At 59.6% G+C, this 20,592-nt stretch overlaps 1 protein-coding gene across 1 annotated transcript; it reads left to right on the forward strand.

Moving 5' to 3' along the window:
- The first annotated feature begins 8,094 nt into the window (after window positions 1-8,094).
- On the forward strand, window positions 8,095-15,692 carry LOC125643147 (phospholipid scramblase 2-like). Its single transcript, XM_048865330.2, has 7 exons — window positions 8,095-8,678; window positions 9,532-9,606; window positions 10,169-10,361; window positions 10,675-10,786; window positions 13,250-13,349; window positions 14,004-14,062; window positions 14,873-15,692. The coding sequence occupies exons 1-7, from the start codon at window positions 8,195-8,197 to the stop codon at window positions 14,897-14,899; spliced, it is 1,050 nt and encodes a 349-aa protein (XP_048721287.2). The 5' UTR covers window positions 8,095-8,194; the 3' UTR covers window positions 14,900-15,692.
- Window positions 15,693-20,592: the final 4,900 nt, after the last annotated feature.

Below are 20,592 nucleotides of genomic sequence, written 5' to 3' on the forward strand. Positions count from 1 at the left end.
TGTTGGCCCAGCTGGCCCCGGCTTCCCAGAAGCGGCCGGGCAGAGGGAGATGGGGTGGGGGAGGCTGCCCGCTGCTGCTCCCAGGCTGCTGAGCGCCAGCCACGGCTCTGGGTACACTCGCCCAAGCTGTGGGGTTCCTGTTCTTTAGGGTGAGCAGCTCAGGCCCAGAGCACCTGCTCGCCGGCCACACTGCGGTCCCTGCGGCGCCAGGCTGGCTGGTGGAGCTCCGGCATTCCAGGGGGCATGAGTGGTTTGGCACATGCTCAGCTGGATTAATTCCTACTTTGCAGGGCAGCTCTGGCCAGCCCCTTCCCTCTCGACTGGCCATTAACCTGCTCTTTGCCTGGCCCAGACACGGGGTGGGGGTGGGGAGGGGTTCTGCTTTGAGCTGCCTGGGGAGAGCCCTGGAGTCAGTCCCGGAGCACGCTGCAGATCTGTGGGCACACGCGCCCGCTCGGCCAACTGGCCAGGGAAGGAGGCCACCGTGACCATTCGTGCCCAGTAACGGCTGCACAGGGAGCACTGGCTCCCCTTTGGATTCAGCCAGCTGGGCCTCCCACGACCGTTTCCAAACTCCCCCCTCGCCAGTCGCTGCTCCAGGCAGTTCCCAGCCGGCTCTGGGACACCCAGCGCACGCTGGCCAAGACGCCTTGGCCTCTGCGGCTCTGACTGCACCTCTCACACTCTGCATTCGGTCTCTGGCGGGGGCCACCCGGCTGAGCAGCATGGCCAGGCAGGGGCACGCTGCCGCAGGAGAGGCGAGGGGTTCAGATCGGGCCCCTTGCAGATCTCAGGAACCGAGAGGGGCTCTGGCTCGTTCCTCAGACCTTAGCCACAATCCCCAGCTGGCTGGGGGGCAGGCAGTGTAAGGGCAATGGGTGGGACGCCCCAGAAGGTCCATAAGACCCCCATAGGGCCTTCTGTCATGCCACACCCAGGCACAAGGGGGCTGGGGCAGAAAGGGGCCTCAAATCCGGCAGACCTGATTTTCAGAGCAGAGATTCTGGTGAAGCCTTTTCACCGCCCTGATCCGCTTCCTCCTCCGGCTTCGATCCTGGAGCAAAGCCCTAATCCCTGCTGCCCTCCCCCGTCCTCCCCCCACGGGGCCAGGAGCAGCCACCCAAAGAGCCCCAGCGGGAGATGGCCCCAAAGTGGCGGAGGAAAGGAAAGCGCCATGCAAGCGGAACAGCTGTGTGCTCAACCTCCCGTCCCGGCTGTGAACAAGCCAGAGTCGGAAACGGGGTTCGTGGGGGGGAAAGGCACGGGTTGCTTTGCCACAGAGGGCGCTGCCATGTGCGGGAGCCACAGGCACTGGGGAGGGGGTTCCAGAGGTGGGCTCCAGAGTCGACTGCTTTGGATTGCCCCAGGCACTAGCAGCTGGAAGCTGCTACCATGGGGGGGGCTATGGGGTGCCAGAGCTGAGCCGGCCCTATAGAGACAGGGCAGGGTCAGCTGGCTGCTTGCACCAGGGTGGGAGGAAACCTCCCAGTGCCTTGTCCTGTTTACTAAGGCAGCACTCCCCTGGAGCTCAGCTGGGGCTGGCCTGGGTCGGGGTGGGGATGGGAGCTAACAGTGTGGCTGGCCAGCCCGTGCCAGAGGACGTTGCCCCTTTCCTGGGCCGCATCTCAGAGGGTAGCAGGGAGTCCTATGGGGCAGGAGGAGCCCAGCACTGCCAGGATCCGGGCTGAGGATTCAAAATGCCCCATTGGATACTGGGGGCTGTCATGGAGTGTGGGGGAGTCCAGGCCCTGCACCCCTCTTCCTGGGATTCACTGAGACTCTCAGCCAGCCAGTAAAACAGAAGGTTTATTGGACAACAGGAACACAGTCCCAAACAGAGCTTGTGGGTACAACCAGGACCCCTCAGTCAAGTCCTTCTGGGGGAGCAGGGAGCTTAGACCCCAGCCCTGGGGTTGCCTGCGTTCCGCCACCCAGCACCAAGCCTGAAACTAACCCCCCCCCCCCCCCCCCCCCCCGCCCTCCAGCAGGCTCCCTCCTGCAGCCTCTGTTCACATTCCTGGTCAGAGGTGTTACCTCCCCCTCCCCCTCCTGGCTCAGGTTACAGGCTCTCAGGTCTCCCATTGAAACTCCCCTGCCACATTCCCAGGTCAACACTCCCCCCTCCCTGCTGCGTCACATCTCTCCCCCCTTCGAGACTGAACTGAGCGGGGTCACGCTGACCAGTGACCTGGGGAAGTTCGGGGCCCCCTCTCCGGGACAACGCCTCCGCTATCATGTTGGCACTTCCCTTCACGTGGACCATGTCCATGTCGTAATCCTGCAGGAGCAGGCTCCATCTCAGGAGCTTGGCGTTGGCTCCTTTCATCTGGTGCAGCCAGGTCAGGGGAGAGTGGTCGGTGTAGACGGTGAAGTGCCGCCCGAAGAGATAGGGCTCTAGTTTCTTGAGGGCCCACACCATGGCCAGGCACTCCTTCTCGATGGCCGCGTAGTGTTGCTCCCGGGGTAGCAACTTCTTGCTCAGGTACACGATGGGGTGTCTCTCCCCCTTTTCATCCTCCTGCATTAACACCGCCCCCAGTCCCATGTCTGAGGCGTCGGTGAACACCACAAAGGGCTTGTCAAAGTCTGGGTTTGCCAGAACTGGGCCGCTGACCAGAGCCTCCTTCAGTGCGCGGAAAGCCTCCTGGCACTGCTCGGTCCAGACCACCTTCTCTGGCTGCCCCTTCTTGCATAGCTCAGTGATGGGGGTGGCTATGGCGCTAAAGTGGGGCACAAACCTTCGGTAGTATCCTGCCAACTCAATAAAGGCTTGGACCTGCTTTTTGGTGTGGGGAGCGGGCCAGTCTCTGATCACCTCCACCTTAGCTGGTTCCGGCTTTAGGTAGCTGCTCCCCACCCGATGGCCCAGGTAAGATACTTCCGCCATCCCTACCTTGCACTTCTCAGCTTTTATGGTCAGCCCAGCCCCCTGGAGTCGGTCCAGCATTTGTCTAACCTGGGACACGTGGTCCTCCCAGGTCTGGCTAAAGACACAGATGTCATCAATATACGCCATGGCAAAACTCTCCATCCCCCTCAGGAGCTGGTCCACCAGGCACTGGAAGGTGGCCGGCGCTCCCTTGAGGCCGAAAGGCAGGGTCAGGAACTCATAGAGCCCCAGAGGGGTGATAAAGGCCGATTTCAGCCGGGCATCTGCATCCAGCGGCACTTGCCAGTAGCCCTTTGTAAGGTCCATGGTGGTAAGGTACCGAGCTCCTCCCAGCTTGTCTAGGAGCTCGTCTGGCCTGGGCATGGGGTAGGCATCAGATACAGTGATGGCACTGAGCTTCCCATAGTCCACACAGAACCGGACCAACCCGTCCTTTTTGGGGACCAGCACCACCGGCGAGGCCCAAGGGCTGGCAGATGGCTGGATCACCCCCAAAGCCAGCATATCCCTGACCTCTCTTTCCAGGTCCTGAGCAGTTTTCCTTGTGACTCGGAAGGGGGAGCATCTTATCGGTGGGTGCGACCCTGTCTGCACCCGGTGGACAGTCAGATTAGTGCGTCCAGGCTGGTTGGAAAACAGCTGTCGGTACGGATGCAGCACCCCCCTGACCTCAGCTTGCTGGGCAGGGGTTAGCTGATCCGAGAGGGGAATTGTTTCCAGGGGGGAACCAGCTCTGGTCCCAGGGAATAGATCTACTAAAGGGTCATCTCCCTGCTCCTCCCAATGTCCACACACGGCCAACACCACATTCCCCCTGGCATAATATGGCTTCATCATATTCACATGGTACACCCGGCGGTGGTGCGCCCGGTTCGACAGCTCCACCACATAGTTTACCTCATTTAGCTGCTTGACAACCTTGAAAGGGCCCTCCCAGGCGGCCTGTAGTTTGTTCTTTCTCACAGGGATGAGAACCATCACCGGATCCCCGGTGGCGTAGGCACGGGCCCGCGCCGTGTGGTCATACCAGACCTTCTGCTTCTTCTGGGCTCTGGCCAGATTCTCCCTGGCCAGGCCCATGAGTTCAACAAGTCTCTCTCGGAAGATCAGGACATACTCCACCACTGACTCTCCATCGGGAGTGGCCTTCCCCTCCCACTCGTCTCTCATCAGGTCCAGGGGGCCCCTCACCCTCCTTCCATATAACAGTTCGAAAGGTGAAAATCCGGTAGACTCCTGGGGCACCTCCCTGTACGCGAACAGCAGGTGAGGTAAGTATTTGTCCCAATCCTGCGGGTGCTGGTTCATAAAGGTTTTCAATATCATCTTTAGCGTCCCGTTGAACCTCTCCACCAGCCCATTGGACTGGGGGTGATAAGCTGAGGCCCAGTTGTGCTGGACCCCACATTTCTCCCACAAGCACCTGAGCAGGGCCGACATGAAGTTGGAGCCTTGGTCTGTCAAGACTTCCTTGGGGAACCCCACTCGGCTGAAAATGGTCAGGAGCGCATCTGCCACGGTGTCTGCTTCAATGGAAGCTAAGGGCACTGCCTCGGGGTAGCGAGTGGCAAAATCTACCACCACCAGAATGTATTTCTTCCTCAACCTGGTCGTCTTGCTCACCGGTCCCATTATGTCCATGGCCACCTTCTGGAAAGGTTCCTCTATGATGGGCAAAAGTCTCAAAGCTGCTTTCCCCTTGTCCCGGGCCTTCCCCACCCTCTTACAGGGGTCACAGGATCGGCAATACTGCCGGACAGTGGTAAAGACCCCGGGCCAGTAAAAGTTCTGTAGCAACCTCTGCCGGGTGCCCCGGATTCCCTCGTGCCCTGAGAGGGGGATGTCATGGGCCAGGTACAGTAGCTTGCAGCGATACTTCTGGGGGACCACCAGCTGCCTCCTGATCCCACATGACTCCACTTCCCTTGGGGGAGCCCATTCTCGGTACAGGAACCCCTTCTCCCACAGGAACCTCTCCTGGCAACCTCTCCGTACCACACTGAGGTCGGCCAGGTCCCTGAGCTTCCGCAAGGAGGGATCTTTCTGCAACTCAGCCTGGAACTCAGCGGCTGGGGAAGGGATGGGGACCAGTTCCCTCTCACTGGCTGGGTCTGAGGCCACAGCCTCTCTGAGCCGTGCCCCTCGGCGCTCCCTCCCCACCAGGGTAGGGTCCTGCGCCTCCCGTGTGGTACCCTCCCCAAGGTCAGGGTGCAGTACCCCTCGCCGGCTCTGGCTACGCGTCACAACCAGGACGGTCTGGGGGTTGCTTGGCCAGTCCTCTAGGTCCCCCCCCATCAAAACCTCAGTGGGCAAATGGTGGTGCACCCCCACGTCCTTGGGGCCCTCCTTGGCCCCCCATTTCAGGTGTACCCTTGCCACGGGCACCTTGAATGGGGTCCTGCCCACCCCCGTCAGGGTCAGGTAGGTGTTGGGCACCACCCGATCTGGGGCCACCACCTCAGGCCGGGCCAGTGTCACCTCCGCGCCTGTATCCCAGTATCCATTGACCTTCCTCCCATCCACCTCCAGGGGAACAAGGCACTCGCTCCGGAGGGACAGCCCCACACCCACCCTGTAAACCGAGCACCCTGAGCCCAGAGCCTCCAGCCCTCTGGCGGAGCTGGCCTGGGGTACTCTTCCCTCCCGAGTAGGTAGTCAGCTAGCAGCCCCCCTTGCCTGGGCCGTCTGCCCCTCGTCCAGCTGGGTCCCTCCCCATTTAACCCAGGGTAGGTTGGGTCTGCTCAGTCTGTCCCTGAGCCTGGGGCACTGGGTCCGTATGTGGCCTCTCTGGCCACAGTGATAGCAGCTCAGGTCACGTTGGTCCCCTCGAGCGGGTCGGAGGGTCCCAACGCCAGACATTCCCCTTGGGAGGGGGTTCTCCCTATTTCCCCGCTGGGAGGTCCCATGGTGACTCTCTGTCTGCATCGTGGGGGGCCTGTTATTTTGGGACTCCTCCCGGCTACCCCCTGACCAACTGTTCACAAACTCATCGGCCAGCTGCCCTGCGTACTGGGGGTTCTCTAGCTTTTTGTCCATCAACCACAGCCTCAGGTCGGAAGGGCACTGTTCATACAGTTGCTCCAGTATGATTAGGTCAAGCAGATCCTCTTTAGCTTGGGCCCCAGCTGTCCACTTGCGGGCATATCCCTGCATTCGGTTGACCAGTTGTAGATATGTGACCTCAGGCATTTTACGCTGACTCCGGAACCTTTTCCGGTACATCTCGGGGGTCAGCCCAAACTCACGGAGCAGGGCCTGTTTGAACAGTTCATAGTCCCCTGCCTCCGGCCCTGTCATTCGGCTGTACACCTCCACGGCTTTGGGGTCCAGTAAGGGGGTGAGGAACTGGAGCCTGTCTGCAGGGTCAACCTTGTGCAGCTCGCAGGCATTCTCAAAGGCCGTCAGGAAGCTATCTATGTCCTCCCCCTCCTTCCGCTGGGCCAGGAAGCACTTATCAAAGCTCTTTGCAGTCTTGGGTCCCCCCGCACTCACCGCAGCTGGGGCCCCACTGCTCCTCAGTCTGGCCAGCTCCAGTTCATGCTGTCTTTGTTTCTCCTTCTCCTCCTGTTCATGCCTACGTTGCCTCTCCTTCTCCTGACGTTCCCTCTCCTTCTCCTCCTGCTCATGCCAACGTTGTTTCTCCTCATGCTGACGCTGCTTTTCACGGTCCTCCAGCTCCCTCATTTTCATCTCCCTCTCCCATTCCAGCCGCCTCCGCTCCAGGGATGGGGAGCTCTGCCGGGAGGATCCCCTGCTGGCTGCCGGGGTCAGGGTGCCCTCGGTCTTCACTGGGCTTCCCCCAACCCCTCCCCCAGGCATAGGTAGGAAGGGTCTCGGGATGTCCTTGGCAGCAGTCTGACCCCTCCCAGCCCGGTCAGGCCCCAGGGCCCACGCTGCGTCTGCCGGGCGGCTTCCCTCAGGGACAGGGATCGGATCATCCAAGCGATCCCTCTCCTCCAACTGGGCAATCAGCTGTTCCTTGGTGGACCTCCCAATGCGCAGCCCCCTCTGCCTGCACAGCTCCACCAGGTCGCTCTTAAGGCGTTTAGCGTACATCTCCCTGCTGGCCACTCGCAGGCCTGGGCAGCTTTCCACAGTTTCCAGGAAAAACCCCGAGGGTGCCAGTCCTTCTTGAGGTCACCACCTCTTTGCCAGGGTCGAGCTGCAGACTCCTCTGCCCCTGGGACCGCTCGCTGCAATCCCCCGGGGAACCCTGTTACTGCAAAAGTCCTTCTCTCTGGTCACACACTCCCAGGGGTTAACCGCCCCCTGAAACCGTCTCTCTCTGAATCTTCAGCACGCCTGGTCCCCGTCAATCCCCCTTCGTTTTACTGTTCCCCAGTCACTTACTGCAGGAAGCGCCGTTCACGGGGTGCAGTAGATCCCACCTCTGCCACCAGTTGTCATGGAGTGTGGGGGAGTCCGGGCCCTGCACCCCTCTTCCTGGGATTCACTGAGACTCTCAGCCAGCCAGTAAAACAGAAGGTTTATTGGACAACAGGAACACAGTCCCAAACAGAGCTTGTGGGTACACCCAGGACCCCTCAGTCAAGTCCTTCTGGGGGAGCAGGGAGCTCAGACCCCAGCCCTGGGGTTGCCTGCGCTCCTCCACCCAGCCCCAAACTGAAACTAAACCCACCCAGCAGGTTCCCTTCTGCAGCCTCTGTTCACATTCCTGGGCAGAGGTGTTACCTCCCCCTCCTGGCTCAGGTTACAGGCTCTCAGGTCTCCCATTGAAACTCCCCTGCCACATTCCCAGGTCAACACTCCCCCCTCCCTGCTGCGTCACAGGGGCCTCGAGTCACTTTGGTGCAGACGCAGATTTGCAAGCGACCCTGTTTTCTCCTGCCCCCCGTAGGCCTGGCAGCACCCTGACCCGGCCTGGCTCGCATGGCACCAACCGGGCTCTGGACTGGCCTCTGGCTCTAATGTCACTCTGCCAGGTCTCCCCCGCTGCCCTGATTAACACCCCCCCACCGCCCGCCTGATGGGCCCCTCCTCCTGGGAAAACTGCTGCTCCCTCCTGCCCTTCGCTGACCCCTCGGGGCCAGAGCTCTGCCCTTTGCTCCAGCCGTGCCATTGTCCCCGCACAATGGGGGAGATCCGGCTGGTTGGGATGGCAACGCCGGCGGGCGGGAGGGGCAGGGGGGCTGTGGCGGGGGCTGAGCTGTTGGAGGGGGCTGGCGGCACCAGCTGCACAGGGGCCGGGGAGTTTGAAGAGCAGGTGCCCTCCAAACCCTGAACTCCGCTCGGCTCCAGCCCTCTGCCGCCCGGGGCTTGCCCTCAGCTCTCGGCCCCCTCGGGATGGCCGCGCTCAGCTCCCAGCCGTCTCCCTTTGGGCACCTGACGCGGGAGAGGCACATCCAAGCGCTGGCAAGATCCTTGAGGAAGAAGGATGGGTCTCCGGGCCTCCGGGCCGGGGGGACATCCCCCAGCTGGGAAGGCACAAGCCGGGCTAACCAGGCTGAGGAGCCGGCCTTTGGGAGCAGCCAGGGGAGCCCGGAGCCAGATCGGCGGGTTGGAGCCGATGCCCCTTCGAGTGCCGAGGACCCTGGCCACCAGCTCAAGGGCCGGAGACGGCCGGGAAGCGAGCGCGGTGGGACTGCCGGGGAGGAAACCAGCGAGTCACCTCTGCCACGGCTGGGCTGGCGGGGCAGGAGAACCTACCGACGGAGCCTGGAGCAGAGCTTGCAGCGGGTTCAGGAGGACGACGAATTTCCCCCGTTCGGGCTGCAGGTGCTGGCCGGCGTCTCCCAGCTGTGCATCACTGCCCGAGCTGATCCACGCGGTAAGGCCCGTGCGAGGCCCAATCCGCTGGCCTCAGCTCCCTGCTGGCCTGTGGCCCTCGCAGCACTCAGCCCCCACCTCCTCCTTACGAGACCCCTGCCGTGATCCCAGCACCCAGGACCCAGGGATTGGCAGTGGGGCACAGAGCCTTTCAGCCCAGCTCCTCTCTTCAGCTCTGCCCATCAGTAGGGAGCAAAAGCTGGTGCCCCCTGGCAGTGTCTGGGGGGTTCAGGCTGACCCAGGTCACCCAGATCACAAAAGCCAGCACCAGCCAGGCCTGGGAGCCAATAGCGAGCGGCTCCCACATGCGTGGGGGCTGTCTCTGAGGGGAGGAGCGCCCCCCAATCTCGGCTCCGACCCGCTTGTCTCTGGGGTTCAGATGGCCCCAAATCAGCCTGGCCCAGTGCAGTGACAACCCCGCCCGAACCTGCAGCGCAGAGGAGCAGAAGAAGGGGAGCAGAGCGGCCAAGGGGCGAGGGGGGGACGACGGGGGGCGTTGGTTTGGTGGAGGACGCGCCAGGAAGCTGTGTCCCGTCATGGTCCCGTCACCTGCTCCCCGCAGGCTGAATGTCAGACCTGCCCCCGGGCTGGGTGCTTTGTGGGATCTCTGGTACCTACACTGTTTAACCCGAGCTGGCCAATATGCGATGGGCCCACCAGCCCCAAGCCATGGGGCCATGAACACCCCCGGCCCGGTCCCAGACGGGCGCTCCACGCCGGCCCTGCTTGAGGAATCTAAAGGCACCATGCCGGGCAGTGACATTTCCTGCCCACCCAGGCCTGGCACTAGCAGGGCGGGGAGGTGCGGGGCGGGGGGGGGCACAGCTCAGACACCGTCGCTGCGACTGTTGCAGGGTTCGCCGGGGACCCAGGGAGAACGTACGTGGTGGGCACCACGCAGGCAAAGGAGCTGCTGGTAGCTAGCGAAGGTAACTGGTCGCCCCCACCCCCCTCATTGTCACCAGCCATGGGGGGAGGGGCACTAAACCCTCCCAAATGGGGGGAAAGGGTCTGGATAGGAAGCCATGGAAAGGGCCGAGCCCATCCCCCAGCAGGATGTGCCTCCCACCCCCACCCCCCCACCCCCGGGAGCCCCCTCCCGCAGCAGCCCCAGATCCTGCCACGGCCCCTCCGTTCCCATCCCCCGCGGCGCTGCCTTGGCTCAGGGCGGGGCGCAGCACAGCCCCCCCAGTGCAGGGGAGCAGGGCCCCTAGCGCAGCCCCCCTCCCCCCGCAGGCCCCTAGCGCAGGCCCCTCGCCCCAGCATCAGGGCGCAGGCCCCTAGCGCAGCCCCTTCGACCCAGCATCGGGGCGCAGGCCCCTCGCGCAGCCCCCTCGCCCCAGCATCGGGGCGCAGGCCCCTCGCGCAGCCCCTTCGACCCAGCATCGGGGCGCAGGCCCCTCGCGCAGCCCCTTCGACCCAGCATCGGGGCGCAGTCTCCCCCATGCGTGACGGCCGCCTGGTCTGCACCATTCTCTGTGCCCACCTCAGAAACCAGCCGCTTGTGCCTGCATCTGTGTGGCCCTGCCCGCTCCTGCTGCATCCACCTCCAGGACCCGCAAGGCCAAGAAATCCTGTGGCTCCAGCGGCCCTTCGGGGGGGGCGCCAGCTGCCTGGGCTGCTGCCAGAGGGAGATGCGGGTGTTCACCGCCGGTGACCAGCTCGTGGGCAGCGTGCGGCAGCGGTGAGGGCACCGTGGGTTCGGGCACCAGGGCTCAGGGAGGGATTGCTCCTCAGCACGGAGAGGAGCCGGGCCCCACGCGGACGAGGGGCTGGTGGAGGCAGCGTGGGTGAACCGGGGGGCAGCGCCCCCCTCTGAGGCGCCAGGGTTTGGCCACTGGTGGGCGGCAAGCTGCACGGGGCGGATGGACCAGTGATCAGACCCTGCGCCATGCGCCGCAGTGCAGCCCAGGGGCTCCCGCCGCCTCTCTGGCTGGCGTGGGGCCCGCTGCCCTGCCCACGGCCTGGCTGTACCACACGGCATGCTCTGTGTCTAGGTGGGGCATCCTTGCCCATCTCTGGGACCTGCGTGACCCCCACGGTGTAGCCACCATGAGGATCCGAGGCTCCTGTGCGGCCAGCCGCTGCTCCTCCAACCAGGAGTTCCAGGTAAGGGGGGTGGGTGGAATAGGGCAGCGCGTCGCCCTGGGGCTCCCGCCAAACACAGACCTTGGACGTTTTGTGGTGGATGGTGGGGGGCTTTCACTGGTTTCCGTTGGATTATCTACACTCTCTAGACAGCAACACGGGCTTCTTATAGATCATCCACCCGGAAGCTGGCAGCTGTACTCATTTGCCATGCTTGCTATACAGCGTGGGTGAACATGGGCAGGAAGGAACGCAACAGAAGTAATTGGTGTAAAGTCTACCAGCGCCCACACTGTGAATACTGTGTCCAGCTCTGGTCACCCCATCTCAGCAAGGATGCAGCGGGACTGGGAAAGGTTCACAGAAGGGCAACAGAGGTGGTCAAGGGTATGAAACGGCCTCCATGCGGAGAGAGATTAAAAAGATAGGGCCCATTCAGCTTAGACAGGAGACGACTAATGGAAGGTATGACAGAGGTCTATAAAATCATGCCTGGCGTGGGAAAAGGAACAAGGAAGAGTTATTTAGTCCTACCCATATGTCACGGAGTGTGGGGGAGTCCAGGCCCTGCACCCCTCTTCCTGGGATTCATTGAGACTCTCAGCCAGCCAGTAAAACAGAAGGTTTATTGGACAACGGGAACACAGTCCAAAACAGAGCTTGTGGGTACAACCAGGACCCCTCAGTCAAGTCCTTCTGGGGGAGCAGGGAGCTCAGACCCCAGCCCTGGGGTTCCCTGCGCTCCTCCACCCAGCCCCAAACTGAAACTAATCCCCCCCAGCAGGTTCCCTTCTGCAGCCTCTGTTCACATTCTTGGGCAGAGGTGTTACCTCCCCCTCCCCCTCCTGGCTCAGGTGACAGGCTCTCAGGTTTCCCATCCCCAGGGCACATTCCCAGGTCAGCACTTCCCCAGCAGGTTCCCTTCTGCAGCCTCTCAGAGGAACAGCCGTGTTAGTCTGTATTCGCAAAAAGAAAAGGAGTACTTGTGGCACCTTAGCGACTAACCAATTTATTTGAGCATGAGCTTTCGTGAGCTACAGCTCACTTCATCAGATGTATACCGTGGAAACTGCAGCAGACTTTATATACACACAGAGAATATGAAACAATACCTCCTCCCACCCCACTGTCCTGCTGGTAATAGCTTATCTAAAGTGATCAACAGGTGGGCATTTCCAGCACAAATCCAGGTTTTCTCACCCTCCACCCCCCCCACACAAATTCACTCTCCTGCTGGTGCTAGCCCATCCAAAGTGACAACTCTTTACATAATCAAGTCGGGCTATTTCCTGCATAGATCCAGGTTTTCTCACATCCCCCCCACCCCCATACACACACAAACTCACTCTCCTGCTGGTAATAGCTCATCTAAACTGACCACTCTCCAAGTTTAAATCCAAGTTAAACCAGAACATCTGGGGGGGGGGGGTAGGAAAAAACAAGAGGAAACAGGCTACCTTGCATAATGACTTAGCCACTCCCAGTCTCTATTTAAGCCTAAATTAATAGTATCCAATTTGCAAATGAATTCCAATTCAGCATTTTCTCGCTGGAGTCTGGATTTGAAGTTTTTTTGTTTTAAGATAGCGACCTTCATGTCTGTGATTGCGTGACCAGAGAGATTGAAGTGTTCTCCGACTGGTTTATGAATGTTATAATTCTTGACATCTGATTTGTGTCCATTTATTCTTTTACGTAGAGACTGTCCAGTTTGACCAATGTACATGGCAGAGGGGCATTGCTGGCACATCTGATGAAGTGAGCTGTAGCTCACGAAAGCTCATGCTCAAATAAATTGGTTAGTCTCTAAGGTGCCACAAGTACTCCTTTTCTTTCTGCAGCCTCTGTTCACATTCCTGGGCAGAGGTGTTGCCTCCCCCTCCCTGGCTCAGGTGACAGGCTCTCAGGTCTCCCATCTCCAGGGCACATTCCCAGGTCAACACTCACCCATCCCTGCTGTGTCACATCGTCACACCATAGCACAAGAATTAGGGAACTAATAGGCAGCAGGTTTCAAACAAACTAAAGGAAGTATTTCACACAATGCACAATTAACCTGTGGAACTCCGTGCCAGGGGATGTTGTGAAGGTCAAAAGCATAACTAGGAGGAGTTCATGGAGGATAGGTCCGTCGATGGATAGTAGCCAAGATGGTCAGGACACAACCCCATGCTCAAGGTGACCCTAAACCTCTGACTGCCAGAAGCGAGGAGTGGAAGACAGGGGTGGATCACTCCATAAGTGCCCTGTTCAGAACACCCCCCACCCCCCACGAAGCTCTGGTACTGGCCATGGATGCAGACAGGACACTGGTACAGATGGGCCATGGTCTGACCCAGTGGGGCAGCGCTTATGTTCTTATGTAGTCTAGCGATGATGTTAAGCTGGGGCCTTGCTAGAACCCCCCTTTGGGATGTCCGCAGCCCCAGCCCATTGCTAGCACGGCCTTGCCATGGAGCTGCTCATCTTTGTCCACCCGCCCAGGTCACCTCCTGCGCTGGCAGCCCCCTGGCAGTGATCTGGAAGAGGTGGCCGGGTTTCAACGAGGACCGGAACATGGACCATGAGTTCTTCGGGGTGGACAGTAAGTGGGGAGTGCAGAGCGGCCAGGCTGCCAGGGAGAGCCCCCCAGCAGTGCGGCCTCTGGGATGGGCAGGCTGGCAGGCTCTGGGGGCACGCCGAGGTGACCACACGCCGGTGGGGTTCAGAGCTGGCCGCGCTCTCCACAGCGCCCCCTAGCAGGACAAACTCCGCTGCTGTCGCTAGAGAAGGTTCCTGGTGCATTTCACCCTCCAAACAGGCTTTGCTCAGGCTCAGTCACCATGGAGATAGGCACTGGTTTAATTTCCTCCCATCCCTAATAGAGGCAGCTCCTTCTCCAGCATCTGCCCCCAAAGCACCTGAGCTCCAGCAAGGACGAGGGAACTGGCCTCACCCACGGAGCGAGCTGCAGGGAGAGCCCCGGGGTGGTGGCGAAGAGCCCTGCTGTGTCTCGGCCACCCAGAGAGCAGAGGCTCTCCTCTCGGATGCTCTTGCCAGGGAGGGGGGCTATCAGCACCTGGCAGGAGAGGATGCAGATGGGATGCTCGCCTCCTGAGGCCGCAGAATGTCCCATGAGGGAGAGAGGCCCCCAAACCCAAGCAGTGGGGCTGTTCTGGGGCCGGGAGGATGCTGGCATCGCCCCCTGTACCCATAGCTGAGCTGTGGGCAACATGCCTTTCCACCGTCTCTCTGTCAGTTTCAGCAAAGCTGGGGGCCGAGGACACCGCTCTCCTGCTGGCAGCAGCCTTCCTCCTGGTAAGTGCCAGCAGCCGAACCCTCCCCGCCAGCTCACGCGCCGGCCCTCCACTGCGTGCCCTCTGCCCCCTGCTCGCACTCATGGGCTGGCCACCCTGCCAGTGGCTCGTGTGGGCCAGAGCCCTGGGGCAGGGACACTGAACCTTCCAGCCCTAACCCGGCGAACAACCGGAGGGGACAGGAGCGAAGGGGCCTCGCCAGCGACCCCTGGCAGCAGGGCACCCGGGTTCAGCTTGCCCCTGAGCAAACAGCTCTGTTGAGGGGGCCTTAGCGAGTTCTCTTGGCTGCTGCCTGACATGGCGTTGTTTTACCTAAACGCACTGCCCCGCACCTGCCAGCTCGCTGCCTCGGTTCCCCTCCGGTGCCTGGTTACACTAGACCCAAGACAAACACAGCTACACCTCCCCCCCCCCCGCCAGGCCTCCTCCGCACCATCCTCCCCGCAGCACAACACCCCTGTGCGGGCACTGAGCTGGGGACAACTGGGCACAGGCGCTGGGCAGGATTCGCTTTGCCTTTTCCTCGCCAAGCTCCCCTCCCCCATCAGCTGTCATGTCTTGGGATGTCCTTAGCCACCTCGCTTCGACTGGCCCCCTGCTCCACGGAGCGTACCGTCTCCGGCCTGGCCCGTGCACCCACGGTGCTCCAGGCAGCAGCACCCGTGTGTTTTGTCGTTAGCTGTCACCCAAGGGGATGCCCATCTCCTGCTCAGAGGAGTGGTAAAGTCAGGGGCATAGGACGCCCCCTCCACCTTTGTGTGGAGCACAAGGACGCGCCCGCCTGTTTGTAACCTCTTCTCATGTCTCCCAGAACTTCATGTTCTTCGAGATGAGCTGAGGAGGCCTAGAAGAGACCTGCTGGGAGCCCTGCCATGCCAGAGACTCTGGGACTCGTCCAGCAACCCCCCCCCCCCCCCCGAGTCATGGAAATCCCAACAGCGAGGCACAGGCCGCTGCTGCCTCGTGAACGCCGGATCGCCTGGGCAGGTGGGATGGCACTCAACGCCTGGCTTTGCATGTGCTGCTTTCATGAGGCAACTGGAGAACCTGGAGTCTGACGTACTTTCTGTCTGTCTTAGGTGTGCACATGGCCCCACCACCAGTGTGTCTGAGCCCCTCCCAATCCTCAATGCAACATCCCTGAGAGGCAGGGCAGGTATCCCCATTGTACACAGGGGAAGCTAAGGGAGATGCCCACGGTCACACAGGAAGTCGGTGGCAGAGCAGGGAATTGACGCCAGGTCTCCCAAGTGCTAAGCTAGAGCCCCAACCACTAGGCCACCCTTCCGCTCCCAGGTCACCGTAAAATCCAGCACTGGCTGGGCCGCTTGCTGAACCCACATTGCAGAAGGCACACCCATGCTTTTCACACCCTGAACTCTACAGTACCTGGCGCTGGGAATCCTCGACAGCCCCAGCATCACAAGGGCAGGAAGAGGAAGGAGCCAATGAACGGTTCAAACCCACCACAAGCCAGGGGAGCAGAACGAGGCAAAGCATTCAGACATGGCGAAAGCATATGCCAGGCTCAGGTCCTCAACCTACTGGGCACCATAACCCAGTCTGTCCACGGCCCTCCCAGATTGCTCTGAGTAACTGACACAGGAAGTCAATTAAACCATCAAATCAGCTCTTGGTGGACCTGGTGTATGTGGGGTTTCCCCGTTAAATCGAGGAATGGGAGTTTCCCTTTGGGCTGCTGGCAGCTGGGCAGGTGCGTCTGGAAGCAGGAGGGTTTGGTGCAAAACCACCCCAGGGGCTCTTTGGGGACTTGTTTTCAGAAACACAGAGGTTCCAGGGGTCAGCGGCCCCATTCGGAATCAGGGCTGCGTGGTGCGGGGCGCTGTACAGACACATACGAAACCACGGTCCCCACCTTGAAGGGCAGATGACTGAACACAGGACCAGATGCAACAAATGGGAGCAGCGGCATGAGCGAGCGACTGGAGTAACGAGGCTGCAGGAACAGGGCTAGGACCGTGCGGTAACACAGAGGAGTCCTGCACGCACTTTGATGGTGCAGGTCCGTTAATGACCTAGCTCTCGAGTGCAAACGAATACATGAACCAGCTCGCTGACCATTGCTGAGCCCTGCTTGGCTGCCTGTCTACCCACTAGCTGATGGCAGGTTCTCAGAGGCATGGGGCAAGCAACAGGGCGGGGGGGGGGGGTGTTGTCAAGTGCCACAGACCTCTAAGGAGTTACCCCTCGAGGCAGATTTCCCAACTAACCACACCTTTGCCCAGCCAGCCCCGCCCCACACATCGTTTCCTTTCCTTATCAGGTGCGTAGCTTCTAACACGGACCCTGCTGCAGCCTTTGGGTGCAAAAGTCTGCGGGGGGAGGGGGGTGCAGCTCACACCGAACCCCACACGTGCAGGGGAGAAATTAGCCCAGGGCTTTTAAAACCAGGACACGTGTTGCTCAGAGGGACCTCAGACACCTAACCAAGCCGGAACCAGCATCAGCCCTATTTTACAGAGGAGTAAACACTTGCTCACAGTCCCAGAGCTAGTCAGTGGTAAGCCAGGAGTCCTGGCTCCTAATTCCCTGTGAGAGGGGCAACCGACTCCACAGGAAAATGCAGGACTGGCCCCTTAGCTCCCAAAGCAGAGTGCAAACCCAGCAGCAGGTTTAAAGGCTACGTGCTTTCAAAGGAGCCAACCCTGGCCGCTTTACCACGATTCCCCTAACCCCGGTGATGTTGTGGCCCGAGGCCCTTACCGCTTGCTGTGTGGAAGCCACCTGCCTGCTCCGTCCCCTGCCCCATATGTCACAGATGCAGCAAAGGCAGGCTTTTTCCCCCTGGTCAGCTGAGAGGAAATGATGAATTTCCCCTTTAAGAAAGGGAATTATGGGTAAGTTACCAGGCTTATAAGAAAGGCAGCTCATGTAGCTCTGTGACAGAGCTTGCTGGGTTTCTGGTGGCCAGGGGTGGCCTTTCAGTAGAGGCGAATCAAGTTCCCTTTTAATAAATGAAGGAACCTGGGTTTTTCTAGGAGAACCAGTCTCTGTAAAACATCAGATGCCCTTGTGGACCTGGGAAACAACAAGTTCTGGGTGGGCTCTCATTCTCCCGCTCCCATGAGCTTTGGAGAATCACTGCACCCCGAGTCTGTACCATGGAGATCCCCCTTATTCAGCTATCGCACATGAGCGGGGGGGCGAGGCCTAGTGGCCAGCGTTCAGTATCGTTACCTGAAATCCAGAGACCCTTCCTCTGCATGGGTGACTTTTTTTTTTTTTTGATGGCTTATTTTTGGCCTATTCCCATCCTGGCAGGAACAGACAACCCCCTTGGGGCAGTTCGGATTGATGCCCCCTCTCTACTGGTAGGAGACCCAGCATTTCTCCTGCAATGCTTGAGCAGCTTTTTCTCCCCCAGGCTCTGGTCAGCGATCAGGAATTGATCAAATGCAGCATGGAACAGGTTTCATCATGGCAAGGCTCCCTGCGTTAGCTGGCTGGAAAGCCTGGTTCGTCTGTGGGCCATCATGCTGGCTACTCTCCGAGAGGTGAAACATCGTTCTAAAAACCCAACCCGATGTAATGCTCTGCCAGCAACTCTGGCCACTTGCTGGTTGGTCCTTGTTGTAGAGACGCCCTGTCGCCCTCATGGGATCAATACGAATGCCTCCCAAGTGTTGAGAAATAACTCTCCCTCTTGAGTCTATGGGAGAATTGACTTGATGGGTCGATAGGTGCTGTGGGACGTCATGGGGGCAGAAGGAACGGTGGTCTTTCATGGAGCCAGGGCTATGCCAATGGAGGGCTCGCATCCAGAGCTAGGGACCTTGGACTGGCCCGTGTGTTCATTGGGGAGCCAGGGCCAAGAACGGTGCATTGGCACAATGCATTCCCAGCCAAATGGAGCTGGGTCTGTTCTGAGAGTGCAGGGAGCAAATCCTGCTGGGCCTGTCCTGCCCCAGCAGGGCTGACGGCAGAACCAGGTGGAATTGACAAATGTCTGAATGAAGCACTTGGGGGCGGGCGGGGGGTGTCACGGAGTCCCCGGGGCGCTGCTCTGGAACTCCTCCCTACGCAGCCAGGCAGGACACTGGGGAAGTCTCCTCTCTGGGAGCAGCCTGTCTGCAGGACACACAGTTCACCCGGCTTCCACCTTCCTGCGTCTGACCTCGGAGCATTCAGCATCCTCTGCCCCTCCGTGCGCTTCCCACAGCCAGTCCGCTCAGGCGGGCTCCTGGGGAAGCCAGAGGGTCCTGCCCCCCAACTCCGCAGTCAGACGTGACTCTCAGCCAGACAGTAAAACAGAAGGTTTAGTAGACGACAGGAACATAGTCTAAAACAGAGCTTGTAGGTGTAGAGAACAGGACCCCTCAGCTGGGTCCATTTTGGGGGGCAGTGAGCCAGACAACCACATCTGCCCTTCACTCCATGTCCCAGCCAGCCCCAAACTGAAACTCCCTCCAGCCCCTCCTCCCCTGGGCTTTGTCCCTTTCCCGGGTCACCGGATTCCTTTATTCCCCAACCCTTTAGCTCTCACCTTGCAGGGGGGGAGGGCACAGGCCATCAGTTGCCAGGAGACAGAGTGTCGGCCATCTATGTACCGTGGCCCTTTGCTTTGCAACAATTACACCCCCTTATCCCACCACCTAGAGACTTAAGAAATGCACAGGGGAAACTGAGGCACCCCTACAGTATTCAGAGGAAACATGAAGAACAGTCCCACTTCGTCACAGGGAGCACAGGCTCACTTGCAAGAGGCCTAAGGTGCTTCTCCTCCCCGTGAAGATGCTATTGTCAGTGCTCACTAGTGGCTGATAAAACAGCGGAGACACAAGGGGCCAGGCAGCTCCCTACACAGCCACATGGTTCCCTGCTCTCAGTGAGAAGTGGGGCTAAACAGACCATCCAAGGTGGAGGAGCCTTTGACTGTCTTTTGCTGGGAACGGCTTTGAAAGCTGGAAGTAGAGACAAGCCCTTCCCTCGCTCTCCATTAAAACAGTCCACACTCTTGTTCTTGCAGGATTTCATTAGTGCAGCAAAACAGGCTACAAAAGAACAGCCCTGTCGAAACCCGCTTCTCACCCTGTCCCTTTGTACCAGCCACCATGACTCAGACAGCTGTGACCCCTGCCCCCCGCACTCTCCCTTTAGCCCCAGGGACTGCGTTCGTTCTGAGCTCCATAGACCAAACCACAGGGCAAAGTAATCTCCATCGAACAATCAGAGCCAGAGGGACTGATGTTTTGAACAGAAACAGGGGCAGAGGGGCTGGGGAAGGAGAGAAGCAGACATCCAACAGAATGGCAGTTCCATAGGGTGGCTCACTTTAAAACAGCACGACTGCTGCCCTGGCAGAGGTAATAGCAAGCCCACTCCTGGGTACGGCCTTCCACGGCATGCGTCCGAGGGGAAAAGTCTGAAAACACATAAAATAGCAACACTGGGCTCTGCGCATCGCGGGGAGTGGAAACGAGACTAAAACCTTAAGTGCTGTCATCTGCAGAAAGCTTAACACAATGTGGCTCAGAGGAGTATCTTATTACGACTGAGAATAAATCCCCCCTTACAAACCTTGAAGGCACCAGGACAGAGTATTATTTCAAAAGGAGCATTTTAAGTGCTGCAGCTATGGTATGCTACCCGGTAGTATCAGGCAAAACAAGCTGCATCTGGACTGGATCCATTGTTTAAGAGATGCCCTAGCAACTGGTGGTGGGTAAACAAGCAGCAAGAGGTGAGAGGGGACAAGGTGCCCTGAAAAGCACAGCTACAGAGAGAAGGGCTATCCGTCCCACTGTCTCGCCTACGGAAAGCCAGCAGCTGGGGATTTTCACGTCTTCCCCCCTGATCCAGCCACCCTGTGCAGGGCCACGCAGCCTGGTCAGAGCAACAGTAGCTGTTTTTTATCCATCCCCCCCCCCGGCCCCCCGAGCGCTTTGAGGAATTCCAGGCGTGACTCTCCCAGAGCATGGGATGATGGAAAGTGACTCTGGAAGGAAGAGCAAGATTTTCTAAGATCCCTCACCCTAGACTGTGCTGTTCTGAGGCTAACTGAAGGTTAAGAGGCTGAAGACCTCTGCAGTCAGCAAGGAAAATCCAGCATCTATCTGCCTTGACTCCTGAATTCCAGGTCTTTGGGTCACTGCGCACTGTGCAAAAGAGACTGGCTAACAAAGTCCTTTCCTCCAGTTTGACTGAGGCTCAAAATCCGGCTGACTGGGGAACAGCAGTTTTTGCCAAAATTCAAGTCTATGGGCTCCAGGAGGAAGAGGAGGGGAAAAGGCAGGAGCTGTTCCTGAGCAGAACTGAGTTTGGATACAGCACTAACCAGAGGAAATAATCCACTCCCTTAGTTGCTGTGGAATCTGAGGGTGCGTTCCCAGGTGAGCAAGATCACCACTGGCCTAAAGCTAGGGTGGCAGCAGTGTCATTCCCATCCCCAGGTCCCCTAACAGCCTTTTCCACCCATCCTGCTGGCCTGCTCTCAGACACGGGCTAATGCTGGAAGGCAGCTCCAGGCTGGGTTGCCCCCAGCGACAGAGCAGGAACTCAGCTGCTGCTCCT

Source organism: Caretta caretta, chromosome 9 (genome assembly GCF_965140235.1).
Source record: "Caretta caretta isolate rCarCar2 chromosome 9, rCarCar1.hap1, whole genome shotgun sequence".
NCBI classification, from domain to species: domain Eukaryota; kingdom Metazoa; phylum Chordata; order Testudines; family Cheloniidae; genus Caretta; species Caretta caretta.

Coding starts and splice junctions, on each gene's coding strand:
- LOC125643147 (XM_048865330.2), top strand. CDS start 8,195: ATGGCCGCGCTCAGCTCCCAGCCGTCTCCCTTTGGGCACCTGACGCGG. Junction 13,350..14,003: donor TGAGTTCTTCGGGGTGGACA/GTAAGTGGGGAG, acceptor TCTCTCTGTCAG/TTTCAGCAAAGCTGGGGGCC. Junction 14,063..14,872: donor TGGCAGCAGCCTTCCTCCTG/GTAAGTGCCAGC, acceptor CATGTCTCCCAG/AACTTCATGTTCTTCGAGAT.